This window comes from Actinia tenebrosa, unplaced genomic scaffold (genome assembly GCF_029948245.1).
Source record: "Actinia tenebrosa isolate PJP-AT-01 unplaced genomic scaffold, QUT_ActTen_1.0 PGA_scaffold10__47_contigs__length_13832649, whole genome shotgun sequence".
NCBI classification, from domain to species: domain Eukaryota; kingdom Metazoa; phylum Cnidaria; class Anthozoa; order Actiniaria; family Actiniidae; genus Actinia; species Actinia tenebrosa.
The window spans coordinates 9,279,823-9,297,089 of NW_028292570.1; the positions used below are offsets into that span (position 1 = coordinate 9,279,823).

The 17,267-nt window shown below is 36.0% G+C and overlaps 2 protein-coding genes and 1 long non-coding RNA gene across 6 annotated transcripts in view; 1 reads left to right on the top strand and 2 right to left on the bottom strand.

Moving 5' to 3' along the window:
• The window catches only part of LOC116303751 (uncharacterized), a 30,086-nt gene extending 17,633 nt beyond the window's left edge, over window positions 1-12,453 (bottom strand). The window contains exon 1 of the mRNA XM_089026845.1: window positions 12,320-12,453. Coding sequence (XP_088882971.1) covers window positions 12,320-12,325 — 6 coding nt within the window. The 5' untranslated portion in view covers window positions 12,326-12,453. The remainder of the gene's footprint in view (window positions 1-12,319) is intronic.
• On the bottom strand, window positions 4,959-5,892 carry LOC116303755 (uncharacterized). Its single transcript, XR_004197993.2, has 2 exons — window positions 5,757-5,892; window positions 4,959-5,069 (listed from the first exon to the last, which is right to left on the bottom strand). It is a non-coding gene; the product is annotated as an uncharacterized LOC116303755 (long non-coding RNA).
• Window positions 4,962-16,967, top strand: LOC116303754 (uncharacterized). 4 transcript variants are annotated; one of them, XM_031713346.2, is made up of 8 exons: window positions 4,962-5,062; window positions 10,945-11,582; window positions 12,029-12,123; window positions 12,330-12,486; window positions 13,443-13,506; window positions 13,959-14,233; window positions 14,881-15,055; window positions 15,765-16,967. In XM_031713346.2, the coding sequence occupies exons 2-8, from the start codon at window positions 11,037-11,039 to the stop codon at window positions 15,950-15,952; spliced, it is 1,500 nt and encodes a 499-aa protein (XP_031569206.1). In that variant the 5' UTR covers window positions 4,962-5,062; window positions 10,945-11,036; the 3' UTR covers window positions 15,953-16,967. The 4 variants fall into 4 exon arrangements, with proteins under 4 accessions (XP_031569206.1, XP_031569209.1, XP_031569208.1 ...); XM_031713349.2 differs by having other exon boundaries at window positions 4,963-5,062; window positions 10,950-11,582; XM_031713348.2 differs by lacking the exon at window positions 4,962-5,062 and adding an exon at window positions 5,655-5,695.
• Window positions 16,968-17,267: the final 300 nt, after the last annotated feature.

Sequence of the window (17,267 nt, forward strand, 5' to 3'; positions counted from 1 at the left end):
TGGACGGCGCTATCCAACGGATAAATCTTATCCAGTGGATAAATTTATTGGATAACAGCATCGACTTATCCACTGGATAAAGATTTATCCGTTGGATAGCGCCGTCCACCTTTTGTACAACTGGGCCCAGATCTTTAGTTTTAGTCAAGAGAATAGTTTAGAATAAGCCGTTACATGCAATTTCTTCTCGATGGAATCCTGATGACCAAATAAACACATTATATAATTACCAATGAAATATCTATTTTTCTCTATTTCGAAAAATTGATATCTTCACACGTGAAAATAACATGTTATTTTCACGTGTTAAAATAACACACCATTGCGATGGCTATTCAAAAATACACGGAAAGAAATGCCTGAAAAAGCCAGAATACTTTCATTGATAATCATATAATAAACAGAATATTACGTGGGCGCTTGGAGATACGAAATTTATCTTCTCGTGTTGAAAATTTCTCACTCGTTCGCTGCGCTCACTTGTGAGAGATCTAATTTTTTTTCAGTTCGAAAACATTAAAGGAATATCTTGGAGACCTTGTTATTCATGGTACGTACTTTTCATTCCATTTCTCGTTAGCTCTAAATTCAAAAGAAAATAAATCGCGCGCGTGCAAGGTGATTTCTTCTCCGCTCAACCACAGCAACCCAATTTAGATGAAAGTGAACGGTAAATATAAAATCGGAACAATTAAATAACTATATATATTTTAAATTCGATGTCAAGATAATGTCCTCAGTAATACAAAAGAGTAAACATTTTTTTTTTTTTGCGCGCTCCTTTGTTTTCCTATATAATATTCTAATGTCGTTGATATGTATAAATAATGTAATAGTGTTTATACATTTCAACGACCGATTACTTATTTAAGTTAAATATGTTTACTTTCAAATTTCTTATGATTTTTAATAGTCTAAAGTACGTAGTCTTAAAATTGTTTTAGGCTTCAGCAATTTTCATTCAGAATTATTACTGAAAAATAAAAAAATACGCAGTCTATGGCTACATGTAGGGAGATATTGAGATTTTCTTGTATCCACATGCAAAGAGACTTATAAATGATTTCACTCTTTCAAGAACTTTGCCATTTGCTTTAATCTGCGGCGTTTTCCATCTAATCCATGTAGTCATGGTATTTTTCTCATTAAATAACAAGTTATATAAACTATATAAAGCTAATAATGTATATGTATAAAACTAATAAAATTTGAAATTCAATTTAAAATTCAATGACGAAATGATGTGAAATGATGAACTTCATCAAGATCGTTTACATACAAATTAAATAGCACTGGCCCTAAAATGGATCCTTGTGGTACCCCACATTAAGTATCAATGAGTTCAGATTGTTTGACTTGGCTTGTACAAATTGCCGTCTATCTCCAAGATAATTAAGATTTTGGGGGGCCTAGAGTCCTCCCCTCCCCTCCCTGTTTTGAGGTGAACTTTTTTTCTTATTCTCATTTCTTATTCAATCGGAGGATGTATCAAGAAGAATTAAATTTCAATCGATAAGATGTCTATAGAGTTTGTGCGACCATGTGGCTCAAAATCCCTTGAGAGATGAATAACGATGAAACAGTCGCCATCTTGGTCGATGTAACAAGAGAAGCTAATGAGAAATACTTTGTTATCGTCAACCAAGATGGCGGCAATGACGTAACATGCACCTGCTCTATATTCGTCTGACATCCCGACAGTTTCAGCATCCCATTTAATCGATCAGCGAATTTTAACTATATGACCTGCTCTTTTAGCGGCCCGACCCAGCTAAACTGGAATGACATGTGCCTTTATGATATGATCAAGGCAAAATATTCATCAGGATTTATTGACCATGACGGTAACCTAAGCTCCAGAGATGCTATTTCGTTTGGACGAGCATGACCTTCCGCCAAAACAGCAAACGCGAGCGAGAACTACCTAACCTCTGGACCTCATGGTACCAGAGCGGCTTATGTCAATGCTCTCAGTATTGCTAGATTTGGAAAAATATTCATGTAGTGTTTGGTATATTTATTACGCTAGTGCAAGGATTCATTAAATGAAGGATCTAGGCTGCCAAGAGTGATATACTTAATTGTCACGATAAAGGATGAATGGAAAACTAACTTGCCATGCATTTCGAAATAATCCGCTTATTCGAAACAGAGGAGAAAAATCCAATCTAAATTGGCTGCCAAAATGTAATTTTTAATTTGTAGTGATGCCCAAAAGTGAAAGGCGGAAAGCTTTGATGACCGCCGTGTTTCTGAAGAACAACATAATATGAAAACCAGTCGTTTAATGAAACACGCTATAACATATGACGCTTGTCACAATGTAAAGTTTTTCATTGTTGAAACACGAAAAATAGAAAAAATAAAAATCAATCTCTTTATTTAAGTGTCTAGTCGTTCTAGCGCTTTCGCACTAAATTGGGGACACTTTTCACTCACACGCACTACCACTACATTCAATGTTCTATGCACACAACGCTCAACTCACATGTTGATACATGTTTTTACGGAGGGAGGAAACCGGAGAACCCGGAGAAAACCCTCGTAGCATAGGAGAGGACAACAACAAACAAACTCAATTCACGTGTGGTGACCGCAGGGCTCAAACCCAGCGACCCAGTCCTCACAGCGGTGAAAGACGACGCGTTAGTAGCGTACGCCCCCCATGCTACCCCTACATAAATTCAAAAACTTTTAAACCGTTTATAGTATTTTTTGTAACTTTAGTCTTTTTCATTCACATCGCCAGAAGTTGCGTCCGTGTTCCATTTTCTATATTACGATGTCAAAAAGAAAAAGAAAAATGAACAGCAAGCAGTGCACGTGTGTGATTTAAGAGGGCATGTTATCGTGATCAAGATTAAAGATAAAAAAGATTATGTTGACGATAGATGAATAATGGGTACTTATTTAAACCGGATGTTTTGACAGCCACTGACTTAAAGTGCTACTCTGACGAAAATCGCTCAAACTTGGATTCAGCTGAAACTTCCTAAGAATACTCTTTAAAGGTCCAATAATCACTGTATGAAGTGTTTTCTCGATATTCAGAACGAAAGTATGATATTTTTACGATTATTTTTTGGAGTCTGTGACGTCATACACTCAACATCGAACATCGCTCCATACATTTCTTTGTAGTTATAAAAATATCAGTAGTAAAAGGAGAAAGAAATATCCAAACACCCGAAAATATAAATTATAGTCACAAGTAATGTGAAATAAGCACATTAGCCACTCTTTGGGCTTCATAGGAATAAAATAAATTAAGGATTTATATACAAAGAAATATATGTAATTCATCATTTCACTGTTTTGAAGGTATAGACTGGCATATATACTAAAACTGCTATTCATCAATATAGGGGGCTTTAGAATCAAAATGAAAAATTATTTCTCATTAATTCCTACTTGTTATTTTTATATGAAAACGTTCTTGCAACCAGGTGTATATTTAACAATTATTCGCCGAAGGCGAAGTGATTATCGGGGAATATTTACCGAGACGCGAGTCTTCAAGCGGCGAGGTGAATATTCCCCAATAATCACTGAGCCTGAGGCAAATAATTGTTTTAGTATAAATACACAGGTGAATCTTTCAAAAAAATAAAAAAAAAGAAGATAAGGCATTTTTTCCCGGTAACAGCAACAAAGCGGCTGGCCGCCATTTTGGATTTTCGCTGGAGGTGATTATCGTGTGATAGTGTGAGTTTCTTGACCAATCAGCGCGCGAGATTTTCTATAATCACCTGCGTATTTTTACTAATACCAATTAAACAAAAAAGCTGGTTTTTTTTAATTTGACGGACGTCTGAGAATTTTCTTTGTATTTTGATCGAGAATTAAAGAATTAAAGCTTCGGAATCGAAAAGCATTGTCTATGTATTATAGAAGGCGTTTAAAATCATTAATAATTCACGAAGGAAACACAATAGAAATCATGACCACGAAGGAGGTTTTAGTATCTGATATAGATTCTTCATTTGCATAAACTTTATCTTGGATTTTCTCTATCAAACTTGGTTCATTCGTAAAGAATTTGGTACAATATAAGAACATACATCATGATGAGTTTTTTAAGCCGTTTAATAAACTCGGAGATCGTGTTTTATCGGGTCTAAAGCCACTCGCCTCGTGTTTTATACCCGATAAAACACTCCTGCTCGTTTATTAAACATTACATAGAAGCTTCTAAAAACTATACAGTTGTTTGAAGATTTCCAAATAGAAAATAAAACATGGAATGATTTTTTAAAAGAAGTGCGGCTAACAGTCAATGAATACGAAGAACGTTAACAATTTTTCTACCATGACAACCAATATCCCCTCTCGAAAATAATTCGAAACACCTTTCTCTTCCGTAGCCGCATTTTGCTTGAAATCTTTGGCTTTTACTGACGCATTTTTCTTTGGGATGTTACTGAAGCTGTGGACACTCGAAGGGGCCGAGCGAGGATTTCTTCAGTTTGGTATCGTAAGAACAAAGTTAATCAAAACTGAAAAGGGGATAATTTGAAAACAAAACACGGAAACAACCAAGCGTAAACCTAAGACAAACACACTTAAAGTACAACACAATATCTTATTAAAAACGGGTTGTGTGTGTTACAATACGGAGATATTTTATCTCTTCTGCGAGTTTCATTGAATTTATATTTTGAGTTAAATTTTCAACGATTATGGAGTACGAGAAATTTGATTTTTGTGGTTTGCTGACCAAACAGTTTTTAAGCCTAAATGCACTGAAAAGAAGAACGAACTTTTCTAAATTTAACCGAGAAGCTTTTAGGCTTAAAATAACCTAAATTATCAAAAAAGAAGTGCTAACTTCTCTCACCTCGCGAAAGAATTGAACGTTTGTATAATTCGTACGTGACTTGCTGACAAACATTTATTTACAGGCGGATAAGAGCCCGGGATTGGATCAATCGTTAATATAAACCAGTCGTAAAAGTCGCTTCAAGAGGAAACACTGACGTTTTTTATTTAGATTGTCAAGTGCACTGAAGAGAAGGCGAAGTTTCTTGTACTTGAACCACTGGTTACATTGAAATAACGTCAGGTAAGTTCTATAATAAATGCCATATAGTCATTTAGTATCAAATAAATTATTTCCGCTTTTATAGACGTTCCCCCCTGCATTACGGTAGTTCACTACCCTATTAGTAATGTTGAAAGTATATTTTTGATTTCAAAAGGAACTAATGTGAATGAATTTTAGCCACACACAATACAAAAGGTATTCAATGAAAATCGCTTGAAATATTGAAATTATTAGATACAAACATAATGTTATGATGAAAACGAAAAACCTCTTCATTTAGAGCAATCTGCTGATTTTTTTGAGGATTTTTCTCGCTTTGGGCTATTCAAACAGCTGAATCATTCACATACAGCAATACAAGTTAAAATTTTTTGTTTGTTTTCGGTTTCTTTTGTTCTCTCATCTTTTCTCATTACAACTGAATAGACTAAAAGTCTTACGACCACTACTAAGCATTTTGACGGCCGTCAATCAAGGAACTAAAACAAAAGAAAAATATCTTCAGGGAGATTTTAGAGTGAATAAATGATAGGATTAAAATCAGTTAAAATCTCTCTCAAAAAGATATTGTTTCAGTCTTTAATTCAGTTCTTTGATTGACGGCCCACCGAAATGCTAGTCAGCAAACGCCGGAGACATCAAGTTTCTAAGGTTAGCACTTCAACAATAATGGTAGTTATGTAGTTAGACTATAGTTACTGCTATTACTAACCGAATGGATTTGATAGGAGGACTGAATAATTTTTAGCATTTCATTGTTATTCTTGGTAGCCATCTGTATCTTGAACTGACCTGAGTGAAAAAGAAACTAGAAAATCCCACAGACCAAAAAGTAAGCACTTATCAGAGTTGTTAGCATATCTTTAATTCATGTCGTACTTAAAGTTGCCATGGCGAGGATGCTACTCAGGGATACATGAAAGACTAACTGAGTATGTAGTGTGACAAATATCGCTTAGACAGCTGTAAAGCACTTAAAGCCAATTGTTTTTACCCTCAAACTAACTTATGTCGGAAGGAAAACACACCAACACCTGGTTGAAAAACGAGTCAGCGATTAGGTTTTATCGTGGACTCAATAAAATATCAACTTTTTGGTCTCTTTTTTCTTATCTTTCTTCTGATTTCGAATTTCGATTTATGATGTCAAAAATAAAGGTAACGATAAAGTAAAAGTTAAGTACGCCTTTTTGAAGGTTTTCAAAGTTAAAGGCGAGAAAATTTAAATTGTGTATGATCCTACATATATTTTAAAATCCCACTTTTGAGATATGAACAAAAATATTACGAATATTGGATCGTTTGTTAAATTGTCCAATTTCAATATAAAGTCAAGTGAAAACATCATTTGTTTTACAACGCTAGCCAGAAATATCCGTTAAAAAACAAAAGCTTAAATTGACGGAGATGAATTATCCTTGTTTAAAAATTGGAAAAGCAATACGAAAGCCACCATATCGCTTTACGAAATGTTTGAAACACAGACACGTTAGAGATATTATTTCGAACTGCAGGGTAAAATTAGTCCAAACTTGTTTTGTTCTCTACCATAAACAAGCTGTGACGTGATAAGATTAAATTTACCCGATGGCCAGGCGGTAAGGTTTTTAGAGGAGAACTGTTCTCTGTATGCATCCTGTACACCACTTTTCGAGCTATGTTTCAGTTTTCTTGGAAAACTGAAAAGTTTGAAGGAACATTCAGAAAAAACTTTATTTTGAGATCAACAGCACCTCACTTTCATATTTAACAGTTTTTAGACGTTTTCTTTTTTATACTTCTGGAATTACCCCATTTCACTATGACGTCAAAGGGACATAAACAAGCCATTTCATAACAAATCGTACGGCAATTTTCTCACATTTCTAGCTTTGGTCATTTATTTAGAGTGGTTTTCAAAAACCCGTGAAACAAAGTGTAATAACTAAGGTGTCATAAATTGTATTAGCATATTAGCAACTTGTGTACTTCCTAAGAACGCGAGCGCTCATTGGTTAATTGGAAGTGAATATTGTACGATATTCACCTCAATCTCGGAATATGGCCTAAAAAGTTTTGCTAAAAGTTTTGCGGCTAAAAGTTTTCCGTGAATTTGTCACGCAAACTGCAAGTTTCTGTTTGTTTGTTTTTATTGAATTATTGTATATAAAAATAAGTTACTTTGTATACAAGTTGGTATATGCTAAAAGAATTATTCGCCGAAGGCGAAGTGAATATCGGGGAATATTTACCGAGACGCGATATATATACACATCATTATTGTTATTAGTAATATGATTTACACCTGTTGTAAAGAGCTGTTGATCAGCATATATAAATAGCGCTCTAGAAGTAATATAATTATTATAAATTATCATTATTTCTATTACCGAAGTGTCAATCATGCGTTTGAAATCATAATAATGATAATAATAATAATAGTAACAGGTTTCTCACAGCGCTTGAACCAACGGGTGTTCTCATTGTTTGAATACACTATCTGAAAGCTTGATTATATACCACAAACTGCATCTCAGAGATGGTGAAAACAGAAAAGCACTCAAGTTAAAGGCTATAGCTGAGCTGGGTAAGATAAGTTTCCTATTCCATTCTGCTTCAGTTTTTATTACTTATACTATCAATTATTTGATCATATGTGTCCCAAACGTTTTAAATTAAAACCATTAGGGTACGTGCGTTTCAGCCATCAGAGTATCAGAGTGACAATAACCGGCCGAACAAGACCGATTGTGAAACAACTTCTCGTATAATATTTTTTTGTTCTTTTATAGTAGCAAACATTGGATTGATGCAAATCATTCATCTCTAAAGGGTTCTAAAGTGGAAAACCGATAAGGCTATAGCAGTATCGTATTAATAATTTAAATTTAAAATTTAAAATTTGACAACCATGCAAAATTAGATGCAAAGCCATATAGTGGATTCAGTTGCTAATTTTAACTAGTACGGCTAGAAGAATAATGGAAGCTAACCGATGATTAAAACTTTGACGGTTTCTATCGCAGTTTCTAGTTTCATAGCACAAGAGGTCTTATTGTTTTATAAACCTACTAATCGGAGAAATAAATGGATACAAACGAGTTTGAAATAAGGTTTAAATAGTCTATTTTTTTTTTTTTGCCGTGTTTTGGTTTTCAAACCGGCACTTTTTGGACAACTGGTCTATCACAAGAAGCTCAGCCAATCAGAGTACAGGATAGTAGACTTACTAAGTCTAATAAGTATTGTAATTATACAGCTTCTCATTAATTAATTGGACAGGTCTTGTTGATATGGGAATAATTAGGCAGCTACATAATTAATAATAGGTAATGGGATTTCATGCTCTCCAATCACGAAATAATTAGATTCGAAAAATTCCTCTGACTGCCAAATTAGACTCGGCCTACGGCCTCATCCAATTTCGTCAGTCCTCAGAATTTTCCTCGTCCAATTATTTCTTAATTGGACAGCATGGAGTCCTATTACATATACAAACTAGAACGAATTTAATTTTCGACGTTTAACCAAACGTAAACTTTCCATTTCAAAACGCAAAATTTTATTCCATGGAAATCAGTCATCTCACTAAATCATTCAAACGTCTTACTGTCGTTCTACAGCAACCGTAGACACTCGAGTTTGTCATCCACTCAGATTTCCAATTGAAAACAATAGAATTCGAGTTGCATGTACTGAAAGTTTATAACAAAGCTATACAAATTTGTAGCCATACTGTTAGGTAGCCATTAAGACTACAAGTTGTGGCTGGATAATATACAAGGAGATGAAATGATAAAAGAGAAAGAAAATATAAAAGTATTTTTACACAAATAAAACTAAATAAAATAAATTAAACTCGAGTGTTCACTGTTAGAGTAGAAGGACAGTAAGGTAATTTCGTAGTTCTGCACTGCGCATCCCACTACGCATAACGTAATGATGGCAGAAAACATTTTTCGTAATGTTTCGTAATTTAGCGAGGTGTAGCGTGAAAACGAAAACGATGACCTACCTTTATATTTAATCAACTTAACGAGAACAAGGTTGGCTGTGATATATTTGAGTTTCAATAAAATTCTACGCTCAGATTCTGAGAAAGACGTTCTGTAGGAACTGTTTTCTGAATGATTTTCGGGATATTAACAACTGATGTTGAAAAAAATCCTTAATATTTTGCTTTACCCGCCGTTTTAATGACATGTTGGCTTCAGACTGTTGGTGTATTATGTTATGAAGAAAACAATATCAATATTTCAAAGCTAACAAGAATTCCCTGCTATTTGAGTACATTTTTTGATCGATTTTCGTGTTGAATATTGTTCGCCTACGCCAGCCAAAACTCCAAAGTTTGACGTCATTTAGTTGCAAAACATTTTAAAATTCTATTTCTGGAATAGCTAGTTCATTCAAAATCGTGCAAAGCTCATAAGAATTTTATGTTGAGGTTTATTTCAAGTTCAATAAATAACAATGAAACAGCCGCCATTTTGGTTGATCTAACAAGAGCAGATACCTCAGTGAAAATTTCTTAAACTTTTCCAAAAGTTTCTCAAAGCCGATTTACTAAAATTTCCAAAACCATCGCTGACATGTTGGCTGATCGGTGTTGAAGGTAACCGCTGTGCACTTATCAGCAGGCTCAGCTTCCCAGGCTTTGGGCATGTGTTCCCAAGGTCACTCTGCTAAACGAAAGTGGCAGCAGGCATTGATTTGCAGCAGGAAAAAATAAACATCGGCGTTTTTAATTAATACAAAGAAGAGTTCTTCGCAAGTTAGGACCTGGGCAACAACAGCAAAAAATCATAACTCTTCCATAGCCCAGTGGTCGAAAAAGAAAATTTCCAAAACTTTTCAGATCCTGGAAAAATGCATTATTGATTTTCAAAACTTTCCAAGACTTTCCAAAACCCGTACGAACCCCGTAATGAGGAATGCTTCGTTATCGTAACCAAGATGGCGGCAATGACGTAACATGCACCTGCTCTATTGCCATGGGTTAAAAAATATATCTATATAAATCGAAAACTAAATAGTGACCCCCAATGGAGCAATTTTAGAATACCCCGCAAATGATATGCAGTTGTCGGTACTCTTTGAAGAACGACGCATACGACAAAATGATTTGAGGGGTAACAATAACGTTTTATTGTACCTAGAATTACATTCATATTTACAAACAAAATTACATAACTATAAGTACAGGCCCTAACTAATAACTATAAAGTTAACAATGCGCTAGGACCATTCTACCATTCTAGGGGTATTCTAAAAGTATACCTTTGATGAGAATAGTTGAAGCGTGCGACAGTACGTTCGTAGAGGCATGCATACATACTTGCATGTTTCACTAATATTTCAACATTCATAGTCGTTCTATTACTCCGATAGATTTAGTAGTATAACTTAACTAGTAAAACTTCGAATAATATGTATATTTGTTGTGAAGAATGACTTTAAACCGAAAATAAAGGTTTGTAATTACAACTTTTGGTTGACACTTTTCGTTATAAAATCTACAAAATGTTATCCTATTTGAGCAGCGTCTAGCACGAAACCGAGTATGGTGACCCCTCCTTTTTACACTATTTCCGTAGTTTAAAAATATGTGTTTCTTTTCTGACTGAAACTGAACTATTGCTTATGAGCCTTTTGGCTAGGAAATTAATAGCTAGCGAAAAATAATATCATAGAATCAATTTTTAAAACTTCAAACCCAGTGTGACGCATTTCATCATTTAAAAAATGTTATGACTGCCATTTTTTAATTGTGTTTGAATTATTAAGCACTTGCACACGCACAGACAAAATTGATGTTGTCCCAGTGCCGAGTGTCGGAAAAGCTTGAATTCCCTGCTGACATCTAAAGATTAAAAGACCAATAGATCACGATTAATGACTTTTCTTTCATTCTTCAAAAGTGAAGACGTGAAAGACATGAAATTCTGTCTGCTGCTCCAGAGCAACGCCGCAGCAGAAAGCTTGATTCAATCTTGAGGAAAGTAACTGGAAAATGGCGATGGTAAAAGTGTTGGCGGTCTTCTTCTTTCTCATTGAAAGTTGTGCAATTCAGCAAACGTCTGCTGCTCAAAACACCGACTGTCCCACCGAACAACTCAAAGTTACCGCCTTGTTGCTTCCTCCTTATGTTATTCATGTTAACGCGACTACGCACCAAGGCATTGCTTATGACTTCATCAAAAAGGGACTTGAAAGATGCTTCGATCATTGTCAAGTTGGGTCTGTCAGTTGGACATTCGTAAACAACACGAAAGACCTGGTTGAAATCGTAACCAACAAATCTACAGATATTGCATTTCCGATTACTTCGTATGTAGAGTATGAACTTGAGAAGAGCGAAGACTGGTTTTCGGAAAATCATTCGGATTTTGTATTTGAAGAAATGATGGAGTCCCCTGGATTGTCTCATGTTATACATACTGAGAATTTCAATCATAAAGCCAGAATGCATATTGTGTCTAATTTGTTGGAGATTTGGCCGATAGTTGTGTTTTGTTTGTTACTTGCGGGTACGTCTGGTATTTTTGTCTGGGCTTTGGTAAGTATATGCTTCCAAGTGAATCCATCTTCCCCTCATTCCGGTCTACCCATCTGCCTTAATGGACTACTTTGACGATACGGCGGCCATCTTGGATCGCAGGGCATTATTGGGCGTCCAGGGGAAAAATAAAGCTTTGTTACAGTAAGGACGTCGATTGATATTAACAGCTCACCACAAGAGAATACAACAAAAGATGAATTAAGACGGCACATCGATCACCTTTACCCATAAAAAAAAGACAAACACACGAAAGTCTATATCTTTGTCTTGTTTTGCCTCCTAGCAAGATGGCCGTCGTATCGTCGAAGTAGTCCAATAATCTGTGCACGCGCATGCATTCATCCATACATCACGTATATATGGGACTCTATGTATCCATCCATTCTTTTAGTAAGTTATGAATACTTTAGAGATTAACTAACAACAACGATTTCTATTTGAAGGAATACAGAATCAACCGCTCCCAATTCCCAAAGAATTTTTTCACTGGTTCTTACGAAGGTTTCTGGTGGGCTTTTGTCACCATGACAACAGTTGGGTGAGTCAGGTTTGTCAGTGAAAGGGAAGTGAAAGCGAGAGCGAAGGAAAGGTGAGTAAAAAAACAGGAAGAAAATAAATAAATAATGAAGAAATGCGAAGTTAAGGAGGGAAAAAGAAAGAAAGCAAGAAAGCGAGCAAGCAAGCAAGAAGCATTAACAACAACATCTAGTTTATCATATTTTATTGCAATTTACTTTCATTTAGATATGGCGACAAAACTCCCAAATCAGTGTGCGGACGACTGTTCGGGGTGTTATGGATTCTAATCGGTCTAGTAATCATCGCAGTGTTTACTGCTGGTGCTACTAATTCTCTCAACGCTGGCATCACGTACTACGAATCTGGGATAAAAGGAAAACATGTATGCTATCATTATAATATACAATCACTATACTAATTACATTAAACTTAGGTATCCCTCCCTTTTCCTCGCACATTCTTTCATTAACCATTTTTTCCAATAGCCAAATAGAACATAAATCCGATCCCAACTCAATTCGTTGACCTCAAATTGAAACACCTATGATTGCGGCGACGTTTCGTCGAGCGATACGCTGAGTAGGCCCAGTATTTCCATGTCCCAATAATCCACATTTCATAACTCGTCGAACGTTGGTGTGTGTAGTGTTTTATTAGGTATGAAAGCACGAGGCGTAGCCGAGTGCTTTTATACCTGATAAAACACGATCTACGAGTTTTTTGAACTGCTTAAAACACTCATGAACAATTTATAAGATTTTGGTTCAACTGGAGCCACCATACACATCACGTGCATGGATTTTTATACTTCGATAGAGATTTGACGTCACGGGCATGCGCAACCAGATTCAATAGAAGCTCCCACACGTTGGATATTGCGTGCCAAGGCAAAGACAGGCACGTTAGCCAAAGATGATCTTTAGAGTTAATTAACTATGACCTTGATGAGGCTCTTAGTCTTCATCTAAACTTGGATGCATGCTTCATCCCTGATGATGTCATCATCATAGTATTCGAGTGGTCTTTATATAAAGACCCCGTGTCTTTATATAAAATTACTTGAATACTAATAAAGAGGACTTTATCGGGTATAAAGGTCCATGCACGTGACGCGTATGGTGGCTCCAATTGGACCATAAGCTTATGAATTATTAATGAGTGTGATAAGGTTTTTAAGTGCACCGCACGTAACATTTATCCACTTTTATCATTTATTTCTTACAACTAATCTTTGAGAAGCAATAAAATTATTCTCGAACCCAAGAGGAGGAGCTCTGGATACGAGAATGTAAGAGAACTGTCTTCACTCAGAGTTCCTGTTACTTTTTTTTTTTGTAGATTGGAGTTCTTAAGTATTCCGAGGCAGGTAATGTTGGAGTGAAGAATGGAGCGGAAATATCAGGTAGAGAATTGGTCCATGTTAATATCACTGGCTTGCGCACAAGGCTATACTGAATTTCAAAGAAATGACAACATTTTTGAATTTTTTAACTGACATGTTTCGACAGCATTAAACAAAGGTCATCTTCAGAGTGATTATACAAGGCAAATGATTGAATATACACTGGAAAGTTGTTAATTTGTATAAATTAAGAACAAAAGGAAAGAACAATTATCACAGGGCGGTCATGTTTATTCTCGTGAGAATAAAAACCTTTGTTTCACACATGGCTGCCGCGTGAAAAAGGCCCTTACTAATACTTTCAAAAACTGGTTATAAAGTGCGAGTATAAAGTGCGCATCATTGTCAGTATCGTTATTAAAGGTCCATTGCCAATTGCACGCAAGTTGCACGGCACATTACCTAGCATTCTCATGCTCCTTAAATCCAAATTGTTGTATTGTTTATAACAGAGTATGATAATTTCAAATCGATGCACAAGCACCTAGACGAGGACAAACTGGACGGACTTCTTATCGACCGATACGAGGCGGCGTTCCTACTCGACAAATGGCATAGAAAAGATCTTCGAGTTCTGGACACAATTGATAAGGAGATCAGTTACAAGATGGTTCGTTTGTATGACAGGAATACGGCGCTTGGGAATAATAGCTGTTTTCAAGGAAGGATTCTCAGGCACACCAGATTGACTCAAAACCTTGTGAATTTGTATATAAAGCCGATTAGGGTAAGCATAGTTAACCTTTGAGGAGAAAATGGGGGGGCCCTCAAATTCTTTTAGTGGAATATGGGGGGGCCTTAAAAGGTCAAAAGGAGGATTGGGAGGATTTTCTAAACAATTGAAGGGGGGTACTCGAAAAACATGAATGCTATTAGGTTGGGGTCTGGAAAAATTTTTTGCATGGCAAAAACATTTTCTCCTCCACCCCCTCCCCCCTCCCCCCGTTTCTCCGACTTAAATAATGGCCTGTATCTTCTCATGATGCACAACCATTAATCAAAGAAATAACATTCTAGGGAATGACACGTGGTCTGAAATGGGAAAAATTACACCCAAGTGGATTTAATAGTCTATTTTAATCATAGTTATGAATACCATCGACAGTCTCTCGTTTTCTCACCGGACTCTGAAGATGACTTCCCCTCAAGTTGTCGAAACGTCAGTCACCAACAACAACTCTCCTTCTCAAGACTACACTTACCCGGACGATCATACTTTACAACAAACTTCAACACCTGGGTTCAAATCATTTACTCTCTTAAGTTAGTATTTTAATGCACAAAAGAAATCCTGATCGACAAGTGTAGAGCTATAGCCCCTCTAGGCCCGTTTTTAAATTTTGGTTTATCTAAACTATTTTCTTTTTATCGCAGGCATTCAACATCGCACAACACTCGGTTGGTATCTTTTCTAGTACAGCACCTTCAACCATGATCACTGCTGCCGTGTTCAGTGGAACGTTTGCGTGCCTGATCATCTTAGGATCAATTTACCAGTTAATTTATCGCAGATGTGGTCTCTCGCGTAGAAAAACGTATAATGCTGAAGGTAAGTTCTACTAATAACATTAATTTTATGGAGCGTAACCATGCAGTTTTTCCACTCCAAGGGATCACTCACACTCTATTCCACCAAAACATCCTGCCTTACGTAATACTTAGTCACATCTATTCTTTACTTGAATCTCCTTTAAATTTCAAACAAAATGTGGACAACTTGATCATTTAGAACAGTGATTAGATATTCAAATTTGTGCTCGCAGCGTTAAGGACCGGAGTTTCCAAGGTCGTGTCTTCCCAATTGCTTTCCTACCGCATCTTATCTTGCCACTTTATTGATGGTTTTCACGGCGGCCATGTTGGAGGAACTAAACAAAAGAATTGTCAACCAATTCTTTTGTTATATCCTCCAACATGGCCGCCGTGTCTTTGGGTCGTCCTTCACGAATTTGCAAAATTTCCTTGGGAATGGTTGAAAACCATCAATAGGTTATTTCATGTCTTCAAATAAGCCATTTCTTTTTATACCCTCCCATTGGTTTGTCAAGAGTCCCAGAGTTAAAATGGTGAGTGCGCGTGTTTCAGTAAATTTGAAAATTCCCGCCAAAACTACAAAAACACTTTTCACTTTATTTTTTGCACCTTAAATGCAAATTAGTGCGTCAAGTTTGGTACTAATATTTGGTTGCTCAAGGCATTTGATTAAGTCACTACTTACTCAGGTTTCTGTATTTTAATTTTCATAATTTTCCTTTCAGATGAAATGATAAACATGCATTCCCTTATGCTAAAAGAATTGGGCGAAAGCGTCAAAACGTTAATTGAGGATCTTGACAAACTAAGAAACAAGCTTCATAAACTAGATGCCAAAGAGCTATGTGAGAAGAAAATGAACGGGCATGCGGCGAACATAACGATTTATTCCAGAAGCCATGAGAATGAATAATCTTAAGTGAAATGTTTAAAATTCTACAAGAGACTCTCTGTTTACCTGTCTGAAACGGGACACGCAAATTATTTATGAACCATTCCTCTTTTTCTTTATACTTTTATATCAAACGGCATAAATTTTTATTTTTCTAAAAAACACAAGACATTTCAGTTGACATATTTTATGTTATTTAGTTAGTTACATTTAATTACTAAATGAAATATTGAGAAAGTGGCCATCAGTCTGCATTCGAAAGCTCTCTTTAACCTCTCCATTCCCCAATCACTGTAGGGGCAGGCAATGATGGTTGCAGTCCTCTTAGGGTTGAAAATATTTTCGATGCAAAAGTCAGTATGTAAAATGACTTCATATCTTTTAGGGTCAAGAGTTTTTTCTCTTTATTGAACAAAAATGGATGAAACAAAGAGTTCGATGCACCCAAGTGGCTAGTCCAATGAAATTTAGGCTTATAAAATCAATCAAATATGGTCATACCTTTTAGGGGTGTAAAATCAACATGGCTTCAACAGCTCTCTCAATTCATACTGTATAGACCTTTTAGGGATCATTTTATGGGTGGTACTATAGTGGTTTACTGCTCGCCACTCACTGCTTTGGTCCAGGTTTGAGCCCCGGCTCTGACTGGATCATATGTGTGTTGAGTTTGTTTAATGTTTTGTTCTCTCCATTTCCACGAGGATTTTCTCCGAGTTCTCCAGTTTCCTCCTTCCATAAAAATCAACATGTGAGTTGAGTGTTGAATATTGTAAATATAGAATGTAGTGGAAGTGCATGAGGAGGGAACCTCATGGAAGAGCCCCATACAGGTAGTGGTGGTTGTAAAATGTATAATATGCATTTTCAAAACTGACTGCCAATCACCCCTACCACTTTGACAATGGGACTACTCTCCCCGGACCTAAAACATGCAATCATGTAACAATAAAACTGCCAGATATAGAAAGTCACAGGCCCTGTAAGCTAAGACCTGTCTAGATTTAAAAGATTAAAATATGTACATTTACAACAATTCTAATGAAATGAGTCTTTTAATTAGTATAAATTACTATATATATGTGGCAGAGCATGAAATGAGGGGAGGGGGGCTTTGGAGCACTTTTTTTGAGTGAGCAGACTAATCTCTGTTTGTCCCAGAGGGCCACAGGTTTGTTAGCATATTACTATTTAGTGCTACCCTCAGTAAATAAAGAGTTTATTATTATTTCTTCATAACAGAACTAAAACTAATAAGAGAAAATAAAAACCCTGGAACTCCTCCATCCCAGGCCTGTTGTTTAAGATTGAGAAAGGGGAGTGGTATTTTGTTCCC